This window comes from Macadamia integrifolia, unplaced genomic scaffold (assembly GCF_013358625.1).
Source record: "Macadamia integrifolia cultivar HAES 741 unplaced genomic scaffold, SCU_Mint_v3 scaffold115, whole genome shotgun sequence".
Classification (NCBI taxonomy): Eukaryota; Viridiplantae; Streptophyta; class Magnoliopsida; order Proteales; family Proteaceae; genus Macadamia; species Macadamia integrifolia.
Window position 1 is genome coordinate 587,488 of NW_024868103.1, and position 21,553 is coordinate 609,040.

At 42.4% G+C, this 21,553-nt stretch overlaps 2 protein-coding genes across 3 annotated transcripts; both read right to left on the reverse strand.

Annotated features, from left to right (window-relative positions):
* Positions 1 to 2,298: 2,298 nt before the first annotated feature.
* Positions 2,299 to 3,232, reverse strand: LOC122062958. Its single transcript, XM_042626625.1, has 2 exons — positions 2,938 to 3,232; positions 2,299 to 2,741 (listed from the first exon to the last, which is right to left on the reverse strand). Exons 1-2 carry the CDS (start codon positions 3,230 to 3,232, stop codon positions 2,299 to 2,301), a joined length of 738 nt encoding a protein of 245 aa, XP_042482559.1.
* A 3,196-nt stretch (positions 3,233 to 6,428) lies between these two features.
* On the reverse strand, positions 6,429 to 18,753 carry LOC122062962 (probable dolichyl pyrophosphate Man9GlcNAc2 alpha-1,3-glucosyltransferase). Of its 2 annotated transcripts, XM_042626630.1 has the most exons (8): positions 18,604 to 18,753; positions 18,149 to 18,261; positions 8,480 to 8,895; positions 8,209 to 8,392; positions 7,988 to 8,095; positions 7,461 to 7,622; positions 7,058 to 7,310; positions 6,429 to 6,946 (listed from the first exon to the last, which is right to left on the reverse strand). In XM_042626630.1, the coding sequence occupies exons 3-8, from the start codon at positions 8,863 to 8,865 to the stop codon at positions 6,501 to 6,503; spliced, it is 1,539 nt and encodes a 512-aa protein (XP_042482564.1). In that variant the 5' UTR covers positions 8,866 to 8,895; positions 18,149 to 18,261; positions 18,604 to 18,753; the 3' UTR covers positions 6,429 to 6,500. The 2 variants fall into 2 exon arrangements, with proteins under 2 accessions (XP_042482564.1, XP_042482563.1); XM_042626629.1 differs by having other exon boundaries at positions 18,149 to 18,678.
* Between the last annotated feature and the right edge of the window lie 2,800 nt (positions 18,754 to 21,553).

The window sequence follows — 21,553 nt, forward strand, 5'->3', positions numbered from 1 at the left end:
CCCTCTCAAGTGCCAATTCTTATACATATCAAATGAAGAAAGATGAGAAAAGAGAATCTAGGTTGAGCCCATCGCAACCCCAGCCCGTTCAGCGTCAATCAAGGTCGGGATGGATGGGGTGAAGCCAACAGCATTGGGCCTAGGCTGAGATATCCTCAACCAGCCCTAAGGTTAGGCTGAGATATCTCAACCCAACCTCAGTGCTGAGTTGGCCTTGAACTGAGCTAAAAGGACTCAAGGTTGGGTTGAGGTTTTAAAAAACCTGACCCCGTCTCACTCCTAGTTTTGAGAATTACATTTGATAGTTGGAGAAAAAGGAAATAATAAGCATTAAAGATTATAACAGAACTTCCCAACAATTATATCTGTGGTGCATGACTCTAGGCCAACATTAGAATTGAATTGGGATTTTTGTCCACAAATCTTAGCATCATTCTTGAATCATTAATTAATATGAATTACCTTGGAAAAAGAAAAGACAAACTAAGATGTGAAACTAGCTATTTTCTATTTAAAGCTGAGAAACCTCCAAAAACAATTCACCTTTTACAAATCTTCATAGGTTGTGACAAACATCTAATTGAAATGTTGCTCTAATTATGTTTTCTATTCATTTGATATTGCCAACTTCCCTTTGGTTCCAAGCTCTAACCATTGTAGATGTTTAGTCTATATCAAATCAGAATAATTGGAATTGAACAACAAAACAACCAACACCCTGTATGTGTGAGGACAAGATTGGAGATTCTAATAATATCACTCTCAACCACCTCAAGACCATGAAGGAGAACTCTTCTTCAATGAACCTTTCTTGCATAACCTCTTCCACCCCATTACTTAAGTCCAGTATCCTTCAAGAGAGGCAAAGAAACATGGGGGCTACAAGGTGTTTTGGCTCTATTGCTACATTAACACAGCCCAGAAGAACAAGTGTTTCCTGCTCACATTGTATGCTTTCGCCCCCTCCCCCCCTTCTCTCTAGTCTCTCTTGGGTAAAGGAAAAAAGCAAGGAAGTCTGAACCTCCCCCAGCAGTTTGTCTCCACTTTCCTTCCGTCATTTATCTTCTTCTGTTTCATTTAGTCTATGAATTAGTTCGATTATGGTTAAGCCTTTTTTGGGGGGGTGAATAATATAATTCATTACCAAGAAGAAGAATATACAAGACCCCTATGAAGGGGGGAACAAGAGCCGCCCTCAGGGAAGAGAGGGGGCCCAAATCAAGGGTGGGGAGAGGCCCCAAGATGCAACAATGTGGCTATTCCTACGAGAGGCAATACAACTTTTGAAAATCTTAGAGGCCTTAGCTTTAACACCAAAGGAGATGAAATCCCAAATATGACTGAGAGTTCGAGAATTGGAGGTCCATTTCCTGCGGTTTTGCTCCATCCAGATCTGGTTGATGGTAGCACAAAAAGCGAGCTTCCCCAGAGTGTCTCAGACGGAAGATCCAGCAAAAGTCATATCCACCCATAGCCATTCCCTATGAAAAAGAAGGATCCTTCTACTCTTGGGTTAGCATTTTAGAAGGATTCCTTTCCAAATGGAGGAGGAAGTAGGGCAAACAAAAATGAGATGCTCAATATCTTCAAAAGCAGACCCACAAAGACAACACAAGGGAGAGATAGGGATCTTCCGCCTGATGAGGAAGGCATGAGTAGGGAGGCAGTCGATGAGAGCTTGCCAAGTGGTGAAGCTGTGCCGGGGAATGTGATGCTTGAACCAAACAATCTTATGCCAAAGGTAAGTAGAGCCCCGAGGTCTGATGAAGTCGCAAGCAGCTTTGGAAGAAAAGGAGCCTGTCGTGGAGGGAGTCCAGATAATAGTCCCCCCTTCTCAGCTGGGCATCAGAGATGGAACGCAATGATGACCAAATAACATCTAGCTAGGGGGAGACCACCTGCCCAAAGTCAGAATATCTCGAACTAAGGCATGCTTCGGGAGGCCAGAACTATAGATGGTCCTTGCACTAATGAGGTGGAGAAGAACACCTTTCCGGTGCCAAGGGTCCAGCCAAAGAGAGGTAGAGGATCCATCTCCAACCTGGAAGTTGATGGCCTCGGAGACAATCGGTCTAAGCTCCAATATCTTATGCCACACATAAGATACATTTGTCGGGATGGGGGTAGTCCAAAGGGAGTCAGAGCGAAGGAGACCCGAATAAACCCAATCCACCCATATACTCTTCTTCTTATTGACCATGTTCCAGATAAGATTGATGATGCGAGCCGAGTTGACATCCTAAATACGTCTCAGACCCAACCCACCTTCAGATTTAGGACGGCAAACAGCAACCCAACTTAGAGGGCGAAGGAATCTGGAGCTTTTGGAACCTTTCCAAAGGAAAGCGGCAAAGATAGATTCAATCTTGGCAATGGTAGCCAAGGGCAGCCATAGATCCTTGACCAATAAATGAAGAAAGCTTGAAGAACATATCTAATGAGCTCCAGACGCCCCGCAAAGGATAGAAGTTTGCCCTTCCATAATTGAAGCCTCTTCCTGATGAGATCAAGCATAGGAGTGTAGTGGTGAGCTGACAATCTGGTTGGAATCAAAGTAAGGCCCAAGTACTTAACCGGCAGATGAACAAGGGAGAATCCAATCAGTGCCAGTAAGGAAGCCTTAACAGGCTCGGAAACACCAGAAAGGAAGATGAGAGACTTCCTCGAGTTGACACAGAGCCCAGACACAGATTCAAAGAGCTGTAAGCTATGCATAATAACCTCCAAGGATGTAGTGTTTGCTTTAGAGAAAATAATCAGAACATCAGCAAAAGCTAAATGCAAAAGCTTGATGGCCTTACACTAAGGAATGGGGGAAATAAGCTGCTGGTTGGTAGAAGCTTGAATAATTCTTGATAACACCTCCAAGGCTAAGGAGAAGATATAAGGGGAAAGAGGACATCCCTACCTAATCCCCACTGAAGCTTGAGAAGAAACTTGCTGGGCTACCATTCACCAGCACAGAGAAGCGGGGAGTAGAGATACAATGATGAATCCAATTGACAAACACATAGGGAAATCCCATCTTGGCCATTACTGAAATAATGAAATCCCATCTAAGTGAATCGAAGGCTTTGTGGATATCAATCTTCAAAAGGGTAGCCGGGCCATGTGATTTTATATCAAAGCCTCTCACAATCTCGTTGCAAAGGAGGATATTGTCATTAATGCTTCTGCTCGGGATGAATGCCGATTGGTTTTCACTGACAAGAAGATCAATGACCAGCTTCATCCTGTTGGCAAGGATCTTGGCAATGAATTTGTATAAAAAATTGCATAAGGTGATAGGCCTGAAGTCATTAATGGTATTTGCTCATTTCTTAGGAATGAGGCAAAGGAAAGTGTGGCTAACTCATTTGATCTAGTTGGGATTGTAGAAGAAGCTCTTAACAGCTTTGATGAAATCAAGCTTGATGATATCCTAGGAACTAGTGAAGAATCCCATGCTAAAACCATCTGGCCCAGGGGCTTTGCTGGCCTTATGAGAGAGAATAGTTGCTTCCATTTCGCCATCAGTAGGAAGAGCATGAAGCATGCTGGCCAGATTTGCAGGAATGAATTTGTTTAGCAGGTCATCCTGGTTGGAGAAGGTAGGCCTCAGCTCTTCATTAAACAAGTCCTCGATCAACCGCAACTACTTCAATACCATTAACATTGAGAATATGGGATTCGTTGGGGTCGATCAACATAGGGATGGAGTTCATGTTTGTTCTAGCCTTCATAGATCGATGAAAGTAATCTGAGTTGGAATCTCCTAATTCCAACCATTTAATCCTAGCCTTTTGCCTCAGAAAGCTCTCCTCTTGGGCAAGGAGGGAAGAGAGGGAAGCCGAGACAATTTTTTCTTCTTCAGCCAATATGGAGTTAAGAGGATCTGTTTGCAACAACACCTTGATAGAAGTGAGATTATTCCTACAATCAATAACCTGAGAAGTAATATTCCCAAAGGAGTTAGTATTCCAAGCTTTAAGGGCCTCTTTAACATTCCGAAGCTTCCTAGCAAGGGCTATGAGAGAGGAAGAGAAAGCTTGGACAGGCTTGTTCCAAGCTAACCTAACAACAGGGAGAAACTCCGAATGAGAGGACCACATATCAAAGAACTTACAAGGCTTGAGACCAAAGGAGACGGATGGATGGATAAATAGGGAGATGGGGTAGTGGTCAGAAATAATTGGGGATCAAAGGTGGAACGGGACGAAGGGAGCCAATTCTCATTAACTAACACTCTGCCCAATTTACAGGCAATGCGAGAAGCACCAATCCTTTTATTGTTCCAAGTGTATTTAAGACCTATCCAGCGGAGATCATTGATAGCAATGTGTTCAATGCAATCATTGAAAGCATCACTATTGGTCAACTCAATAGGGTCCCCTCCCTGCTTTTCATGGCCGAAACGGACAATATTAAAATCAACACCGATACCCCAAAGAAGAGAGCCAATGTGGGTGGCAAGGCTTTAAAGATCATTCCAGAGAAACTCTCGGTCAGAAGCACAGCTAGAAGCATAGATGGCTGAAAAAATAAAGGTGGAATTGGTAGTGACATCAGTGATGGAAAGGTGAAGGAATAAGGCAAAGGAAAGCATAGAAATTGAGAGCTGGGAGGGGTCCCAGATTATCCAGATACAACAGTTTGGGTGGTGGGAGTGGTTGGAAATGAGCGACCAACCAGGGGCTATAGAGGAGACAATACAGTAGGCTATGTTTTCTTTCACATGGGTTTCAAGCAGGCACCAAAAGCCAGGGTGGACATCCTTAATGATGGATCAAACTACAGCTTGTTTTCGAGGGGTGTTGAGACCTTTCATATTCCAAATCAAGCCTTGAGACATTAGGCATGATTTGGATGGGGCAACGAAAACTCCAATGAGGCAGGGCTGGCAGAGGTAGTGAGAGAGTTGGACTCGCCTCTCCACCGACAGAAGCAAGAAACAGTGGAGGAACTGGTCTTGATGGGGCTCTTGCTCTGGAGATGGGGGTGCTTGGTGGAAATCTTGGGTGCAGAGGAACAAAGAACCAGTATAGGAATGATGGGTGGAGAAGAAGAGGAGTAGGTCGGGTTAGGCTGGACCAAATCCGATCGATGAAGATCCGACTGGGTTAAAGGTGGACAGGCAACTAGGGAGTTGTGGACTTCAGGAGAGGTCTCAAGCCCAATAGAGGAGGGCGCAATGGGCTTTTGGTGGGTGGGGCTAATAGAGAGAGGTATCGGCCCAAAATTTGAAATACTGGTATGACTTAAGGGGCAAGGGGTAGAGTTGTCCATTTCAGAGCATAAGCACGTCGTTTTTCATGTAATTAACCTTATTACATGCTATTCTGTAACTCTTTAGTAGGTCAATCATCCTAGATAAGGAAATGCTAATCTTTTTCTTCCTCTTTTAGTTAGAATTTATTACTATATTCCTCAATTGTGCCATATATTCTTTCTTCTATTACCACCAACTCTTCCACATCTACTAACATTATAATACTAAAGCAAAATAACTGTTTTCTTTAATATTGTCATTTTGTCCGTACAAAAATGTTTTAGGTGGTCATTGTTGGTTCATTTTCTTTAGTCACTACTGGGTTTTCTAAGATAACGGGATTTTGATTCATGTCTAATTATTTGTACAGATTACATAATTTTTCAGAGAATTTTTTCTTAGAGAAAAGTAATAACATTTATAGAATTTTTATTTTCTGCTGTTGATATGAAAATGTTGTGATTACCAAATATGCTTATGAAAGAATGAATTGATTGATTATTTTAATCTCCCAACAGTATTCGATGGAAGCTTGTATTCCCTTTTGATGTCCCTCAAATACAGATTAGCCCAACTACTCTTAGATGATTGTTATAACAATTTAGGCATGCTTTCTGGGGAAAAAAGAAAAAAGAACAATTGACATTTTCAGTGATGCAAGGATAAAAGATCAAAAATGATGATATCAATCCATCATCAAGTTGAATTCAGTATTATTAATGATAATTATGACAAACTGAGTCTCATACAACTGGATAAACTATATCCAGATCAAAGGGTGCCTTAAACCGTCAAATTGGTGCCAGAAGATCATACCAACACAAATGCCAAACAGATCATAGAAAACTTGAGAGAGAGAGAGAGAGAGAGCTTCTTTCACTCATTTTGCCATATTCTTTATATTATGAACAATCACCCTCTCAGATCTAAAGACACCACAACAATCAATCATTCATTCTGCAACCATTTTTTTCAAGCATATCAACAGTTATTAGCTTCAAAGCACAAAACTGTACAAGCTGAGTGGAGTTCGGAAGAGAATGTATCAAATTTGAAGATTACTGGTATTTTAATAACTTATGCAGCCAAGGTCTTTTAACTTTACAAATTGATTCAGAGAACAAAGAAGGAATAAAAAAAATGCTATACTTTTAAGTGAAGACAAAATGAAAACACGTCAGAGCACTAAAGAACAGCTTAGTTTAATTTAACCTCAAATACGTTCACACACATGCACATTGATTAAAGGAAGTCAAACAAGTTTCTTTTCCTTCTTCACCCAGGTAAGGCTGTTCAACAACCTCAATTGCTTTGTATTGGTGTAAACAGTAATAAAAACAAACTGAGAGAAGCAAATAAGCATGATCAAGGCCTCAAAGATGAAGGGATACTTCTCTGGAGGCTGAAATGTCAAGTAGACAAAATGAAGTAGAACAGAGCATAAGAGAAGTAAGGACATCACAAACCTTGCCCATATGGGGAGATAAACCTCTCTTCCACCTTGTCTGCCACCTGGTGAATAGTAAATAAGGAGGAACAGTGCAAGTAAAGCCATGTATGGTAAAATCAGATGGTCACGGCAAAGAAGGGGATACATTGAGAACATGGCATAGAATGTGAACCACTTGAAAAGAAGAGGCTCTTCCAAAGCCAACAGACTTGCCGGTAAAAGAGGCAACAGGATAGACTTTTCATGAACTGTAATTTCCCCCATGAGCAAAATTGCAGCTATTTGTCAGAAAACATTCCAAAGAGAAGTAAAAAGGAAAAACAAAAACTCAGAAAAGAAGGATATTTCATAGATCATACCTTGGAATGAGAATAAATAGAACGCAAATGAACCATTCAGTAGTGCATAAAGAAAACCCTGATCACTTGGAGATGTTAGCTGTTGAGCCATGGAGGGAAGTATACCAAGAACAGTTGCAATTAAGCTGAGAAGCTTCAGTGATTGGGCTGTGAATAGTTTCTTCCATTTTATAAGCACGGAAGTGGTGCACCAAAAGTTAGCTACATAATCCTCAAAAAGCCCTCTCTCGAAAGGAGCCAAGCGGAAGATAACCTATGTCATCCATCAGATTAGTAATGTAAATAACCACAGATAATATATCACAGGAAGAACATAGAAGGATCAGCAACCAAAGATGATAGATATACTACAGAAAGAGAGTACAAATAAGAACCAGGGGTGGGATTCCATTCTGGTGCTTACCTCCATAAATGCTTCTGTTGAATAAAGATAAGGCCACCAGATAAGAATAAATGTTCCCATAACTGTCAAGCCCAGTTTTGAAACCTCAAGAAGTGGATACCGACGCTTGAAGCATTTCCCTAAGAGATGGCTGAAAAATGCAGGTGCAAAATATAAACTCATCTGCAGGAAACCAAAGACAATACAGCCAAATATAAATCCCAGCAGATAATAATTACTCGCCTATTTACAGAAGGCATATAAGGTCATAATTCATGAAATTGAGAATTTGATGTACATAAATCATACTGTTGTCAGATAGAATCAACAAAGGGACCTTTGACCTAGTTAATGGTTGAGTCAAGGCAAGTAAGCAAGTGTTTCAAGCACTTGAACTTAAAATTCAAAACCAAACAAAACATTTCAACAAACCAGTCTCATAAACCTTGTGAACTAAACTATACCCTCAACTAGAGAATAGTTGAAGGGGAGAGAAACAAATAAAATCCAGGAAAGTGATTATCGCAACATTAGATAAAGAAACAAACCTGTTTATGGTTGAGTGCAAGACTGAACAAGAAACAAGCTACCAAATCGTTTTCAGAGAATATGGCAGCAACAGCTCCAACTGTAAAGCCCAAACTAATGCAGTTGTACTGGCAAGGAACCCATATAATATAAGTATCCTCTCTTCTCTTGATGCATAGCATATAAAGTTGAAAAAAGAGAGAAGTAAAAACTGAAATTTTGATGCACAATTGTTTCAGACCTGAAAATGGCCATGATCAATTAGAATAAGACAGGGGCTAACTAAAATCATAGCAAGATGCCATGAAATTCCTTCTTTGCGGCCACTGCGGCAACCAGTGTAGTATACCCAGATGAAACATAAAACTGCAGGGAAAAAGATGAGAGCATCGGCTGACAACACTGTCCACCTCATGAGAAGTTTTCTGCAGTAATGAATAACTTTTAAACTCTTACCAAAAATAATGGACGTAATTATGCATAAAAGAATTTAGCAAGTGATTGGAACTCACCCAAGAGGGGACTCATGACCCCTGGAGGTGAAAAGGGAAACAGAATCAGGATGGAAGTAGTTAAGGACGAGAGCATGCACATAGCTCTGGTAGGCAGTAAGGGGAGGGTAGTCAAGGCCCCAATAGAGGAGATCATTGGTGGTGCTGTTGTGGTACCATTCCCTGGTAGCAGTGTTAAGGGTGATCTCCATCCAATGCCTCTGCGCCTCATAGTCACCATACTTGGGCGGATCTCCAGCACCTGAATAGGGATGGAAGGAAACCCCCACCCGCACCAACAATGCAAAGATGGCAATGCACAGGAATGAAACTGCACAACTTCCATTAGTCAACCACCACCAAACATCACACTTATCAACCCCATTCTTCAACACCTTCCTTCCCATTATTCTCAGTCTACTTGTCCCCCTTCAAGTCTGAAAAAAGCTAAAGCAACATTAGGAAGAGAAAGAATGAGACTTGGAGGGTAAAAAAAATACAATGGATGGGAGTAATTCAAGACAAAAATTCACCATCCACTATTTAGCCCTTGTAGTCAGAGCTATTACCCTTTTTCCATAGAGATCATACGGTAGCTTCTTTGCATATATTCTAGCACTCAACACAGTTGCATTCTTTATCTATTGTAACAGTACTCACTTTCTTGTATTTTCTTTTATTTTCTGATTAATTACTCATCTGGTTATCCACTACTCAAATCGATCCTAGTGAGAACACAAGCTTCCATTCGTGGCTGGATCTGCAGCTACCGCCTTGTAGTGAGTGCAGATCTGTTATTGGGTTCTCTTCCTTTTGTTTTGGATGATGGTTGAGTGGAATCCATAGGTCTACTAGCTTGCAACCTCCCTCTGAAATTTCAAGTTGATCAAACTTTTCAGGAGTGACTTCTCTCACAAGTATGCCCCTGTCCACTAAAAGTAGTCCTATGTGATCCCATGATCCTTCATTGAACTAATTTATGTAATTACCCTCCGGTCCTTTAGTTATTCTATTCCTCCCCATTCTTATTGTTATTTTCCAGAATTACCCCCCTTACTACTTCATTCCATTTAAGTCCCTAACTAGTTCATGTCTTTTATTGGTCTTGAGTTTCAAGTAATTATGGAATTGCCTTCAACTTTTTATTTGAGCTGTTTAGGACCTGTAGTTGCATCATTTCTATCAGAGTTAAATTTCCTCCTTCCTAACCTAAATTATGGTGGCCAATAGTGAAGTCATTCAACAACTAAACTCCCACAAGGAGGAAAACCAAGCAGACATCACTTGTCTCACATATTAAGTTGATAAACTCGCCACTAGTGTTAATGGTTTCAACTCCAGTAACTTCCTTTCAGTCCATGATGGTCTAACTACAGAATTCTATTGATAAATTGACAGCTTCAAATAAGGGAAAGAGTCTCATTCAGTCTAGGGATTCTTCCAACTCTATCCCACAGGGTCCATTTCATGTCACCCCGTCACAGCCACATTATACACCACCATCACCACCTCATTTACACAGCCGCCACATTTTATTCCACCGCCACCACCAAATGGAGCTGGACGACATGATCTTTATGGAGCTGACAAAGGATCGAGGTTGGGCGTCCTCGATTTTTATAAGGATAACAGGCCAGACCAATATTTTGATTGTGTTCATAGTTTGAAGATACTTTTCAGAATTCATATGGTACAAAGAAAGATTCTTTTTAAGGAGGTTAAACTAAAGGGCACGACTCAAGTCTGGTGGATCAAACACCAACAATAAAACCAGACTCAACTATTAGGTTAGACAGTGTTTAGGCTGAGATGGAGCGAAACCATGAATTAAAGATTCCTACTATCTACTACAAGCAGCACATGCATCTCAAGTTTGCACAGCTAAGACAGGATAGCATCATTATTAAAGAGTATGTGACCAAATTTTATTACTTAGATACTCGATCTGATTTTGAGTGGGATGAGAAGGTATTGGTGGCACAATTCACAATGACTTGCATCCTCAGATCAATGCTGCAGTAGCATCCAGTCGAATGCCTAAGATGGAGGATGCAGCACAACCAACATCTAGGTAGAAGGGAGCCTAAAGTGGCCTACAATCGGAAAAAATTTATAGACACTTTCTCCCGGACTGATAGCACGAGCAAGAAACCTTCTCAACATAAGTTTTTCAGCCTGCCATAGGCTAGTGGTTCTTCCATGGCATCCTCACAGTCGAACCATCCTTATTCTTCAACTCGATGTGGTTCCGACAGACCTCCTTTGAAACTATGGGCTAAGATACAATGTTTCACATGCAAAGGGTTCAAACTTCAAACATTTTTCCCCTCAGCGTCCTAACCATCTGGTCACTTTTTTCTAATAAGGAAGAACTTATGGCTACTGTTTTAGATGAGCAACGGAGGAACGAGATAGTACTTTTGGAGGCACAGCGTAAGCATGAACCTAGTGAGGTCAAAGATGATGATGAACCGATGTACGATGCAACAACAATCCATGCACTATGGTAATTAACAATGGTAGTTATATCAATGTCATCTCTGACGATGTTGTTTGGACGCTCGGTTTGAAGACAAAGCCATGTCATAACCCCTACAAAGCTTCTTGGGTGCACAACACCAACCTAAAAATCACGTCTTCTATTAGGGGTAATCGATACAATGCGATCTGACATCCTACCTTCAAAGTTATGTCACATCCTCCAAGGGAGATCATGGTTATTAGACAAGAAGGTATACATTGTGTCTATGACAATACTGTTAGAATATTTGTATTAGGGGTACAATAGGAATTGGCTTATGTTAAGTGTCCTTATATGTATTTTCTCTTATTTCTCTTTCACCGAACTTGTAATTCCCTAAAACAATATTTGAACCTAATATTGGTGAGATGAGCAAGTTAGGTCATTCACGTTTCTCTCTCATTCCCTCTTCTTCTTCCCTCTTCTTCCCTCATCTCTAAATCCTAGTCTTCCTTATTTCTAACTTGGTATCAGAGCTTGTATAAGGGTTTGAGAGTCGATCAAGCATCCCGGTTCCATTCTTTAAGTCTCTTTTGGAATCCTAGAAGCAAAAGGGTCCATTAGAGGCTATACTATGTAAGAAAAGTATACAACAAAACCTAATGGAGTTCTAGAATCCACTTGAAAATAGTTGGAGCAAGCTTGAAGGACAACAAAGACCATTTGAAGTCCAAACTGAGAAGAAGACTGCTTCCTAGGTTTACCGCCAGCCAATTTTTCTCTTCCTTGTTTCTCTCTCATCCGACATTGGTTGGGAATGAAACCTTGCTGAATAGGGTCGCCCAAGGGTCTTATATGATCCCTCCAAACCTTAGTTGTTGATTTGTTGTGATGAAGGAGCACAACTCCATCTACTACTTGCTGCTAGGTACCGTTTTTTCCCTTGTTCTGGGTTGTTTCTGGCCTACATAGCTGGCAGTGAGGTTGCTGGTTCCATTTGTTGGATGTGCTCTATCCTATGGTGCTTGTATGAGAGTTTTAGATGAAGCTCCACAATTGCAAGTGAGTTTTGTTGATGTTTTATGAAGATTTCATGCCTCTTTAGCTTGCTGGAATTTTTTTTTAGGTTCTGAGAAGACAATATTTGGGACTTGTGTATCCCCTTGGTTTGGATCTCCATTAGTGTTGTTTGAGGAATATCCTTACACTATGTCTGATCTCACGGAACCTCTGTAAGCTACATTGGGTGGGTCGAGTAGTACCAACCCAAGTTCGATTGTCTTTGACAACCCTAACACCCAGATTTCTCTTGTGAAGTTGGATAGTACCAACTACTTGGATTGGTCACACTCTGTGAAGCTGTCCCTGCAGAGTAGAGGGAAGCTAGGATATATTACTGGGCCTATCAAGGCTCCTGCTGCTGCAAACCTGGGGTACCAGAAATGGGAGACTGAAAACTCTACTGTTATGACTTGGCTACTCTTCTCCATGAAACATGAGATATGTAAGAGATTTATAAGGAAGGAGACTGCCAAGGATATTTGGGATAGTGTCTCTAGGACCTATGACAGGGTAGGTGACTTTGTGAAGGTCTACCAGCTTCTTCAGTAGGCACTCTCCATGAAGCAAGGGACTAAGTCCATTTCTGACTACTATAACACTGTTATAGGACTCTGGGAGGAGTATGATCATTACCGAGATCTTTATTTGACTAATCCTGATGATGAAGCCAAGGTCTATAGATCTCTTGAAAAAGAACATGTTCTGATACTTCTAGTGGGCTGAATTCAGAATATGAGCAGATTCGGGTACAGATTTTGGGCCGGTCACCCCTACCTACACTTGATGAGGTGTGTAGCTACCTTCTGAGTGAGGAAACCAAGAGAGGTGCCATGGATTCTACACCTTCACTTGAGCGCTCCGCTCTTTCCTCCACTTCTCACAGAGAATGGCGTGGAGGCGACCGAGGTCAAGGGACTTCCCGTGGAGATGACAGGGATAGACGACAGTGTGATCATTGTGGAAAACCTGGACATACTCGAGATAAGTGTTGGGTACTTCATGGCCGTCCTAGTACATGTGGTGGATCTATTGGCACACGTGGTGACCGCAGAGGAGGGGTTACAGCCTATGCTACTATGACAGAGACTGATACTAGAGACCCCTCACAGGCAGATAACAACTCCTACTCTAGGGATGATATTGCAATGCTTCGCCGATTCATGTCTCAGCTTGATGGCCCATCTACCTCACAGGATACCTCAGCTTTTGCTATGCATGTCACCACCACTTGACCTTCCACAGCTCCGTCGTGGGTCATTGACTCTAGTGCCACTGACCACATGACTGGTACGTCCCATCACTATGACTCTTACTCCATTTGTTCTGGTAAGGATAAGATCTGGGTAGCTGATGGTACCTTCTCCTCTGTCTTTGGTAAAGGCAGTATCCCTATTACCTCTTCCATTTCACTTGCTTCTGTCTTTCATGTCCCTAACCTTACCCTGAATCTGTTGTCTGTGAGCACTTTAACCAAAACCTTGAATTGTTGTATCACTTTTTTTCCCTCTCATTGCCTTTTTCAGAATTTGGTGACGAAGAGGATTATTGGCAGTGGACGCGAGGAGGGTGGCCTATATCGTCTGGAGCCACAGTTCCCTTTCTTTTACTAAACCACAGTCCTATGCATGTGGCCGTAGTGATGCTAGTTCTATAGACTATGTGATGCTTTGGCATCAGCGTTTGGGACATCCCTCTTTTGTTGTTATAAGGAAATAGTTACCTCACTTGTTTATATCTTTTTCTTCTTCTCACGTATTTCATTGTGAACCATGTACTTTTGCTAAACATTGTTGTTCATCTTATTCTTATCATGGTAATAGATCTGTTGCTCCTTTTCACATTGTGCATACTGATGTTTGGGGACCTTGTCCCATTACCTCCCTCTTTGGCCATCATTATTTTGTTTCTTTTGCTGATGATTTTTCTCGTTGTACTTGGACCATTCTTATGAAGCATAATAGTGATGTTTATGATGCCTTCAAAATTTTTTATAAAATGGTCCATACTCAGTTTGACTCCAGAATCAAAATTGTCCGGTCTGATAAAGGGGGGAGTACATGTTTGGTGCCTACAAGAATTTTTCACTAACAATGGTATTATCCATCAGCTTGCTTGTGTTGATACACCCCAACAGAATGGGGTAGTTGAGAGGAAAAATCGTCATTTGTTAGAAGTTGGTCGAAGTCTTTTGTTTGGTATGCATGTGCCTAAAACTTTTTGGTCTGAAGCTGTTCTTGCTGCAGTTTTCCTCATTAATCGCATGCCTACAAAAATTCTTGGGTCTCAAAACCCAATTGCCCTCTTGTCTCCTCAGTCCCCTGCTTTCACACTTCCTCCAAAGGTGTTTGGTTGTGTTTGTTATGTGCATGTTAACAAATCCTCCCACACAAAACTCGATCCTAAGGCTTTAAAATGCCTCTTCCTTGGGTATTCTTCCACCACCAAAGGCTACAAGTGTTATGACCCTTCCTCTCGCAGGCGATTTCTCTCCAAAGACGTCACCTTTCTTGAGTCTGTCCCTTACTTTGCACCTCATCAGCATCCTCTTCAGGAGGAGAATGGAAATGAAAGTGAAAAGGCAGCTGATGCCATTCTATTTCTTACCTCATTGCCTCTTACTCCTTTCTTCTTTGATATTGGTAAACACAAAGAGGTGGTTGATGTTGATACTGTGGAGGAACCTTGTACAGAAAAGGCACCTATTATTGTGTATACAAGAAGGACAAAGAAGACTTGCCAAGAGTCCTTTTTGGATCCACATCCTGAGCTTCCCATTCCTCAGTCAGGTAACATCTCCTCTCATTTGGAGTTGGATCTCCCTATTGCTGTCTGTAAGAGTAAGAGAGCTTGCACTAATCCTATAGCCCAGTTTGTTTCCTATGATGCTCTTTCCCTTACAGGTATTACTTTTACAGTTGCTCTTTCCTTTGCTTCCATTCCCAAGACTGTTACTGAGGCTATATCAGACCCTAAGTGGAAACAAGCCATATCGGAGGAAATGATGGCTCTTAAGAAGAACTATACCTGGAAACTGGTTGACCTTCCCAGAGGGAGAATCCCAGTTGGATGCAGATGGGCTTATACGATCAAGTACCAATCAGATGGTGCTATTGAGAGGTACAAGGCAAGATTGGTGGCCAAAGGGTACAGTCAAGTGTATGGAATTGACTATCAGGTGACCTTTGCTCCTGTGGCCAAACATAACTCTATAAGAGTCATTTTATTTGTGGCAGCAAATAGAGATTGACCATTATATCAGTTGGATGTGAAGAATGCCTTTCTCCATGGAGATTTAGAGGAGGAAGTGTATATGCAGCCCCCTCCTAGCTTCAAGTTTTCGGTAGCCGATGGTAAGGTGTCTCCTAAAGAAGGCACTTTATGGTCTGAAGCAGTCACCAAAGGCTTGGTTTGAGAGGTTCAGATAGGCTATTCTGCAAAAATGGATATTCCCAGAGTCAAACGGACCACACATTATTTACCAAGAGAGGTAATGGCACTATCACAGTAATGATCGTGTATGTTGATGACATTGTGGTAACTGGAGATGAAAATGAGGAGATATTTAAATTGAAAACTTAACTGGCCAAACAGTTTGAGATCAAGGACCTAGGACACTTGAAATATTTCTTGGGTATTAAAATGTCAAGGTCTAAGAAGAGAATCAATGTATGCCAGAGAAAATTTGTTCTAGATCTGTTGAAGGAAACAGGAATATTGGGTTGTAAACCGGCAAGTTCTCCTATTGAGCAGAATCATAAGCTTGGAGAGGATTGTGATCCTTCCCTTGTTGATGCAAGGAAAAACCAGAGGCTAGTGGGAAAGCTGATTTATCTGTCTCTGACTTGCCCAAACATTTCTTATGCAGTGGGAGTAGTGAGTCAATTTATACATGCACCCAAGAGTGGGCACTTGGATGATGTGTACCGTATCCTCAGATACTTGAAGTCCTCTTCAGGAAAATGCCTTTTGTATGCCAAGAACAATCACTTGAGGATAGAAGGCTATTCAGATGTTAATTGGGCTGAATCCATTTCTGATAGATCTACATCTGGTTATTGCACATTTGTGGGTGGTAACCTGGTCACATGGAGAAGCAAGAAACAGCCGATTGTAGCTAGATCTAGTGCAGAGGCTGAGTACCAAGCAATAGCTCATGCTGTTTGTGAACTCACTTGGCTGCGTCGGTTAGTTCTTGAGTTGGGGTATGACACTGAAGGATCTATGAGACTCTACTGTAACAGCAAGGCAGCAATAAGCATTACTCACAACCTAGTGCAACATGATAGATCAAAGCACATTGAAGTAGACCGGCATTTCATCAAAAAGAAGATTGATTCCGATAATATCTGCACTCCCTTTGTAAGGACAGGTGACCAATTGGCAGACATCTTCACCAAAGGACTCATTCCTCACCAGTTTAGTACCCTCTTATGCAAGCTGGAAATGTATGACATTTATTCTCCAGCTTAAGGGGGAGTGTTAGAATATTTGTATTAGGGGTATAATAGGAATTTTCTTATGTTAAGTGTCCTTATATGTATTTTCTCTTATTTCTCTTTCACCTCCCTTAGGGAGGAACTTGTAATTCCCTAAAACAATATTTGAACCTAATATTGGTGAGATGAGCAAGTTAGCTCATTCACGTTTCTCTCTCATTCCCTCTTCTTCCCTCTTCTTCCCTCATCTCTAACCCTAGCCTTCCTTATTTCTAACTAATACTTACTCCTTCAAGTTTAGTGGGCTCGAGATGAAGCTTCTTCCTATGAAGGACCTTTAACCATCAAGTTCAAGTAGACCACAATATCATTTCTCTTTCAACGAATTGACTCGGATGGTACCCGTGGTTCCCATCCAAACTCGATCGATCCTAGTTCTTTCAGAGGAGAAGTGATGATGTGATTGCATTAGCATGGTTGGACCGGAATAACCCACTTTGGACACCCAAAACGAAACACAACTGGTCTAACCCAAATTTTTTTTGTCCAAAGGTTCTTGGTAGAGATCGATCAATTATATAATATTTTATTTAATTATATCTTGGTAGGAGATAGATACGTAGGAATTAGTTTTCAAATTTAAGTTTCCTTGTTTAGTTTCCATTGAGTTGGATTTCTGTTAAAATGTTAGGAGTTTCTTTATATTTATATGTACTACGATGAAAGAGTAGAGAATATTGGAATGGAATGAATAGTGATAGAGTTGCAATGGTGTGCAAGCGTGGTCTGTTGGCCGATGGTATCTTTCAATCTCTCTTTCTCTATCTCATTACTTCTTTCTTCTCCTTCTCCTTCTCCATCAGGTACAATTATCCCCTCCCCTCTTATTTCATAGTTCTCTTTTCTTCCTTACTATTATTCTATTTCATCTTCTCCTCTTTCTTCCTTCTTCCTTGGTTCTTCTTCTTCTTCTACTTTTTTCCAACCCAATTCATTCCGTTCCAATATTCTATACTTTTCTATCGTAAGAAAACTCCTAAAATATTAATAGAAACCCAACTCAAAATGGAAACTAAACAATTTAGGAAACTTAAAATTGGAAACTACCACCTTCCTACATATCTATCTGCTACCAAAATATAATCAAATAAAATATATTACATAATCAGTTGATCTCTACCAACACCCCTTTGGAACAAAAATTTGGGTGTTGCGTCTTAGTTTGGGTCTCCAAAGTTGGTTGTTCCAGTCCAACCATGCTAACACAATTGCATCGCCTAGACTTGGTCCTCACAGAAAGCCTAGTTCAACAAAGACACTGAAGTTGCAGCTACCAAGCAAATGGGTTTCTCATCTCCAACCCAGAAAATTTCATTAAACATTTTTATAACCTAACTTTAATCCACAATATTACTCATGTACTAAATGTAAAATTCAGATGCACCATCTTCAAGTAGATGTAAGAGTACCTACTTAATACCCTTGTCCAAAAGAGGCTTTATTGAACTCAACCACGTAAATCCCTAAACAATACACCTAAGACAGTGAACGTTCTACATTTAACAAATCGCAAAGAAACTTTCTCAGTAGTTGAGGTAAACAGAGAAAATTATGAACATTGACTGAAAAATTTATTCAATGACGTATTTCGTAAATAGGCTAAAAGAAATGATGAAATATATTGGCCCAACAAGACGGTAAAAGACTAGAAGGCATCAATGAGAAGCATACCTTCGAGAAATTAACAATGACGGGAAAGATATGAGCAACATAATCCTGTGATTCTAACAACTTTCCAAGTGCCGCAAACCCATCAACAGCCAATAGTGAAACAGAATATTGATCTGAAATGAATCAAACTTGGTGAGTTACTCTATAAAAGACGAACAACAAATAGGTTAAGGCTGAGGTTGGAGTCTCTCTCAGGTGCCGAGAAGGAGAATGTTGAATTGAGACTCTTTTGTCTCTCTTTCTAGGTTTCAAGTGGCTAGAGTGTGCAAAATAACATCAGATCCTGGCCAGTTTTGGCATGATGGAGAGCGCCTGTTCATTGATGACGATGATAGAGCTCGTGTAGTGTAGCTCCGGCCGAAGCCGTGAAAAAGGAAATTAATAACCAGAGAGATAGAGAGAATCCTACCGACGATGGGCAGTAACCTGAAAGACAGATAGAGAGAGAATCGTACCGCCAGTGGCCGGACGATGAGTTCTGTCTTCACCTCCGCTACGTTTCCCCAACGATCAGACCCCTGCGTGGGATCGAAATCCTCTACGACATCCATACTTGGCGGAGGCTATCTGCGATAGCGACACGTGGCATCAGCCACGTGTACGATGGATCACAACATGCCGGTCTGATATCTTGGTTTTAGAAATGGACAGGTTCATCATCGACCAAAACCCCCCAAAACGTAGCTATTATCACTGTTCGGACAAAAGATGGTAAATGGACAAGAAGAAGAAGAACAGGGGACCAGAGGGATCAAACTCTGCAACGGCCGGAGGTTCGAAGGATTGTCATTGCTTTCCTCTATCGAATCAGACCCATCTCTCCTTCTACTCTTCTTGTCCAAGATTAGGGACGCACAGTGAGATATAGCCTTCACATCCGATCGTAGGAGCTTGGAAAGAAGCTACTAGAGAAAAAAAAAAATCTGAAATCACTAGGATCAAGTGAGCTATCTTTTCTCGAATTGTTCGATTGTGTCCTCGATCTCTGCTTTTAGGCTAATCTTGTTTTACGTTTTTCTGAAATTTCGCAGGTATTTACGTCGAAGTCTTCAAATTTGAGGAACGTGAATCTATTTGCGAACTGATACGGCCAAATTGACTGTCCAGTAGAGAAAGAACACGCGTCGCCAACCTGGACAAGTGTCACCCACCTGATATAGGCTGCCAGGACTCTACCACGTCAACCGCGTGAAGAGAATATCCCCCACGAAGGGGTAGGACGTATCAGAGTAGGACTCTAAAAGGAAAAGAGGTAGACTCAAGGAAGACTCCTCCTAGGAAAGGGGAAACCCTAAACCCTAAGAACTATATAAGAATGCCCGGAAGAAAGGGAAAGGTAAGCATTACGACCCACACCATTACTCCTATAACAAAAACTGTGCGGCCGATCCCTAACTTGAGCATCGGAGGACTAACCCCGGACAAAGCTCCGGGCCTCTGCCGTCTGTGCTTGTGCAGGATCAACTCATATGGATTTTCGGCAGCAACAGATTGGCGCCGTCCATGGGAACGACAATAATGGTGGGGAGAACCTACAATCGTAAGAAGACAAGAGCAGCATCGAACATGAACATGGGGGAGGAGGAACCTTCAGGAGGGCTCCCTCCCTCGACAAAAAATGGACGAGAAAGGCTGAACGATGGTCGGGAAGGTTCCGTGAGGTGCCAGCATTCGGCCGGATATTCGGTGCGCGGAGATAGTGATCCTCCCCCCTCCTGGAGCGCAGGAATATGTGACAAGGGAGCAGTTCGAAGCCCTCCAGGACAAATATGACCGAATGGCCGAGGCAATGAAGGAGGTCTCCAAAGCTGTCTCTCAGAAGACCGGCGGAGCGCCACAAGGCCCCCGCATCCAGCCCGTGAGAGCTCGAGACGAGGATCGGAGCAGTACGGGATCAATAAGGTCCGGTCATAATCCTCGAAACCGAGCAACTGGGGAAAGTCCTACACCCAGGGGAAGGACGTAGCGTGCCGTCGGAGACCGATATAAGGAACCACAACAAGGAGACGAACAAAGACACGAGGACTCGGGGTTAAAGCAGATGATCCTGGACCTAAAAGATGAGATCAAGAAGGTGGCAGAAAATCAGACGGGAGATCGTGAGCCAAACCTCACTAATGACACGGCTCTAGCTGATGAGGTCATGAGGGACCCGCTCCCGATCGGCTTTTGCCTGCCAAAGTACGACACCTACGATGGGTCTGTGGACCCCGTCGATCATCTGGAAGGCTTCAAGGTGGCCATGCAGTTCCATCGAGTCTCGAAAAACATCATGTGTCGCGCCTTACCATTGACGTTCAGAGGAGCGGCAAGGCTATGGTACAACCGTCTGCCGACGAAGTCGATCCACAACTTCAGCGATCTAAGCTACTTCTTCGTGAAGGGATTCTCCAGCAACCAACCCCTTCAGAAGACTACGCTGAACTTGACCAACGTCAAGCAACATGAAGGAGAATCACTGCGGAACTACATGAAGCGCTTCCAATAAGAGAAGATCACGATCAGAGGTCTGGACCCGAAAGAAGAGTTCACAGCCCTGCTGGGAGGCGTCAAGGATAAGGAGCTGAAAAGGTCTTTGGCAAAGCATACACCGAGGAACCTGGCCGAGCTGAGGGCTCGGTGCGATAAGTACATCCAAATGGAAGAAACCCTCCAAGCCGATGAAGAAGCTAAAAGGAAGACGGTAAGGAAGAGGCTCTCAAGGGTCGACGACAAACCCTCCGAAGAAGGTAAAAGACGAAAGTCTGAGCGCGGTTGGGCACCCAGTCCACCAAGGAAGTTCGAGAAATACGCACCCTTGAACCGGAGACGAACGGAGGTACTGATGCAGATAAAGGACTCCCCGGATGCCAGGGCCATGAAGTGGTCAGGGAAGATGGGACGACACCCCGAGAGAAGTAATATGGACAGATATTGCCACTTCCACAAAGACCACGGTCACGACACTGAAGATTGTTGGCACCTCAAGGGGGAGATAGAAGGAATGATCCGAAGAGGCTATCTAGGCCGATTTGTGGACCGCGAAAAGGAGGATGCCCAAGACGGTAATGACGTAGGGATAACCATTGGAGAGATGGCAGAGGCCGCTATGAAAGAAGGAGCCTGCCCGCAGAGGCAATCAGGAACGACGAAGGGACCAGACACCCGAGGAAGCTGACCATCACCTCCGAGATGAGCATAAGAGCCCGACTAGAGTTATAGCGACCATTTGTGGAGGCCTAGCCGCTGGAGAAAGTTTAGTCTCGGCCAGGAAAGTAAAAGCCTATGCAAGAAGTGTGCATGTGGCTGAATGGTCGAACAAGAAGGCGAGGACAGGGACGGTTATTTCCTTCTCAGACGATGACCTAGAAGGGGTGCACACCCCGCACGACGATGCCCTGGTAGTCACCATGACCATAGTGGATT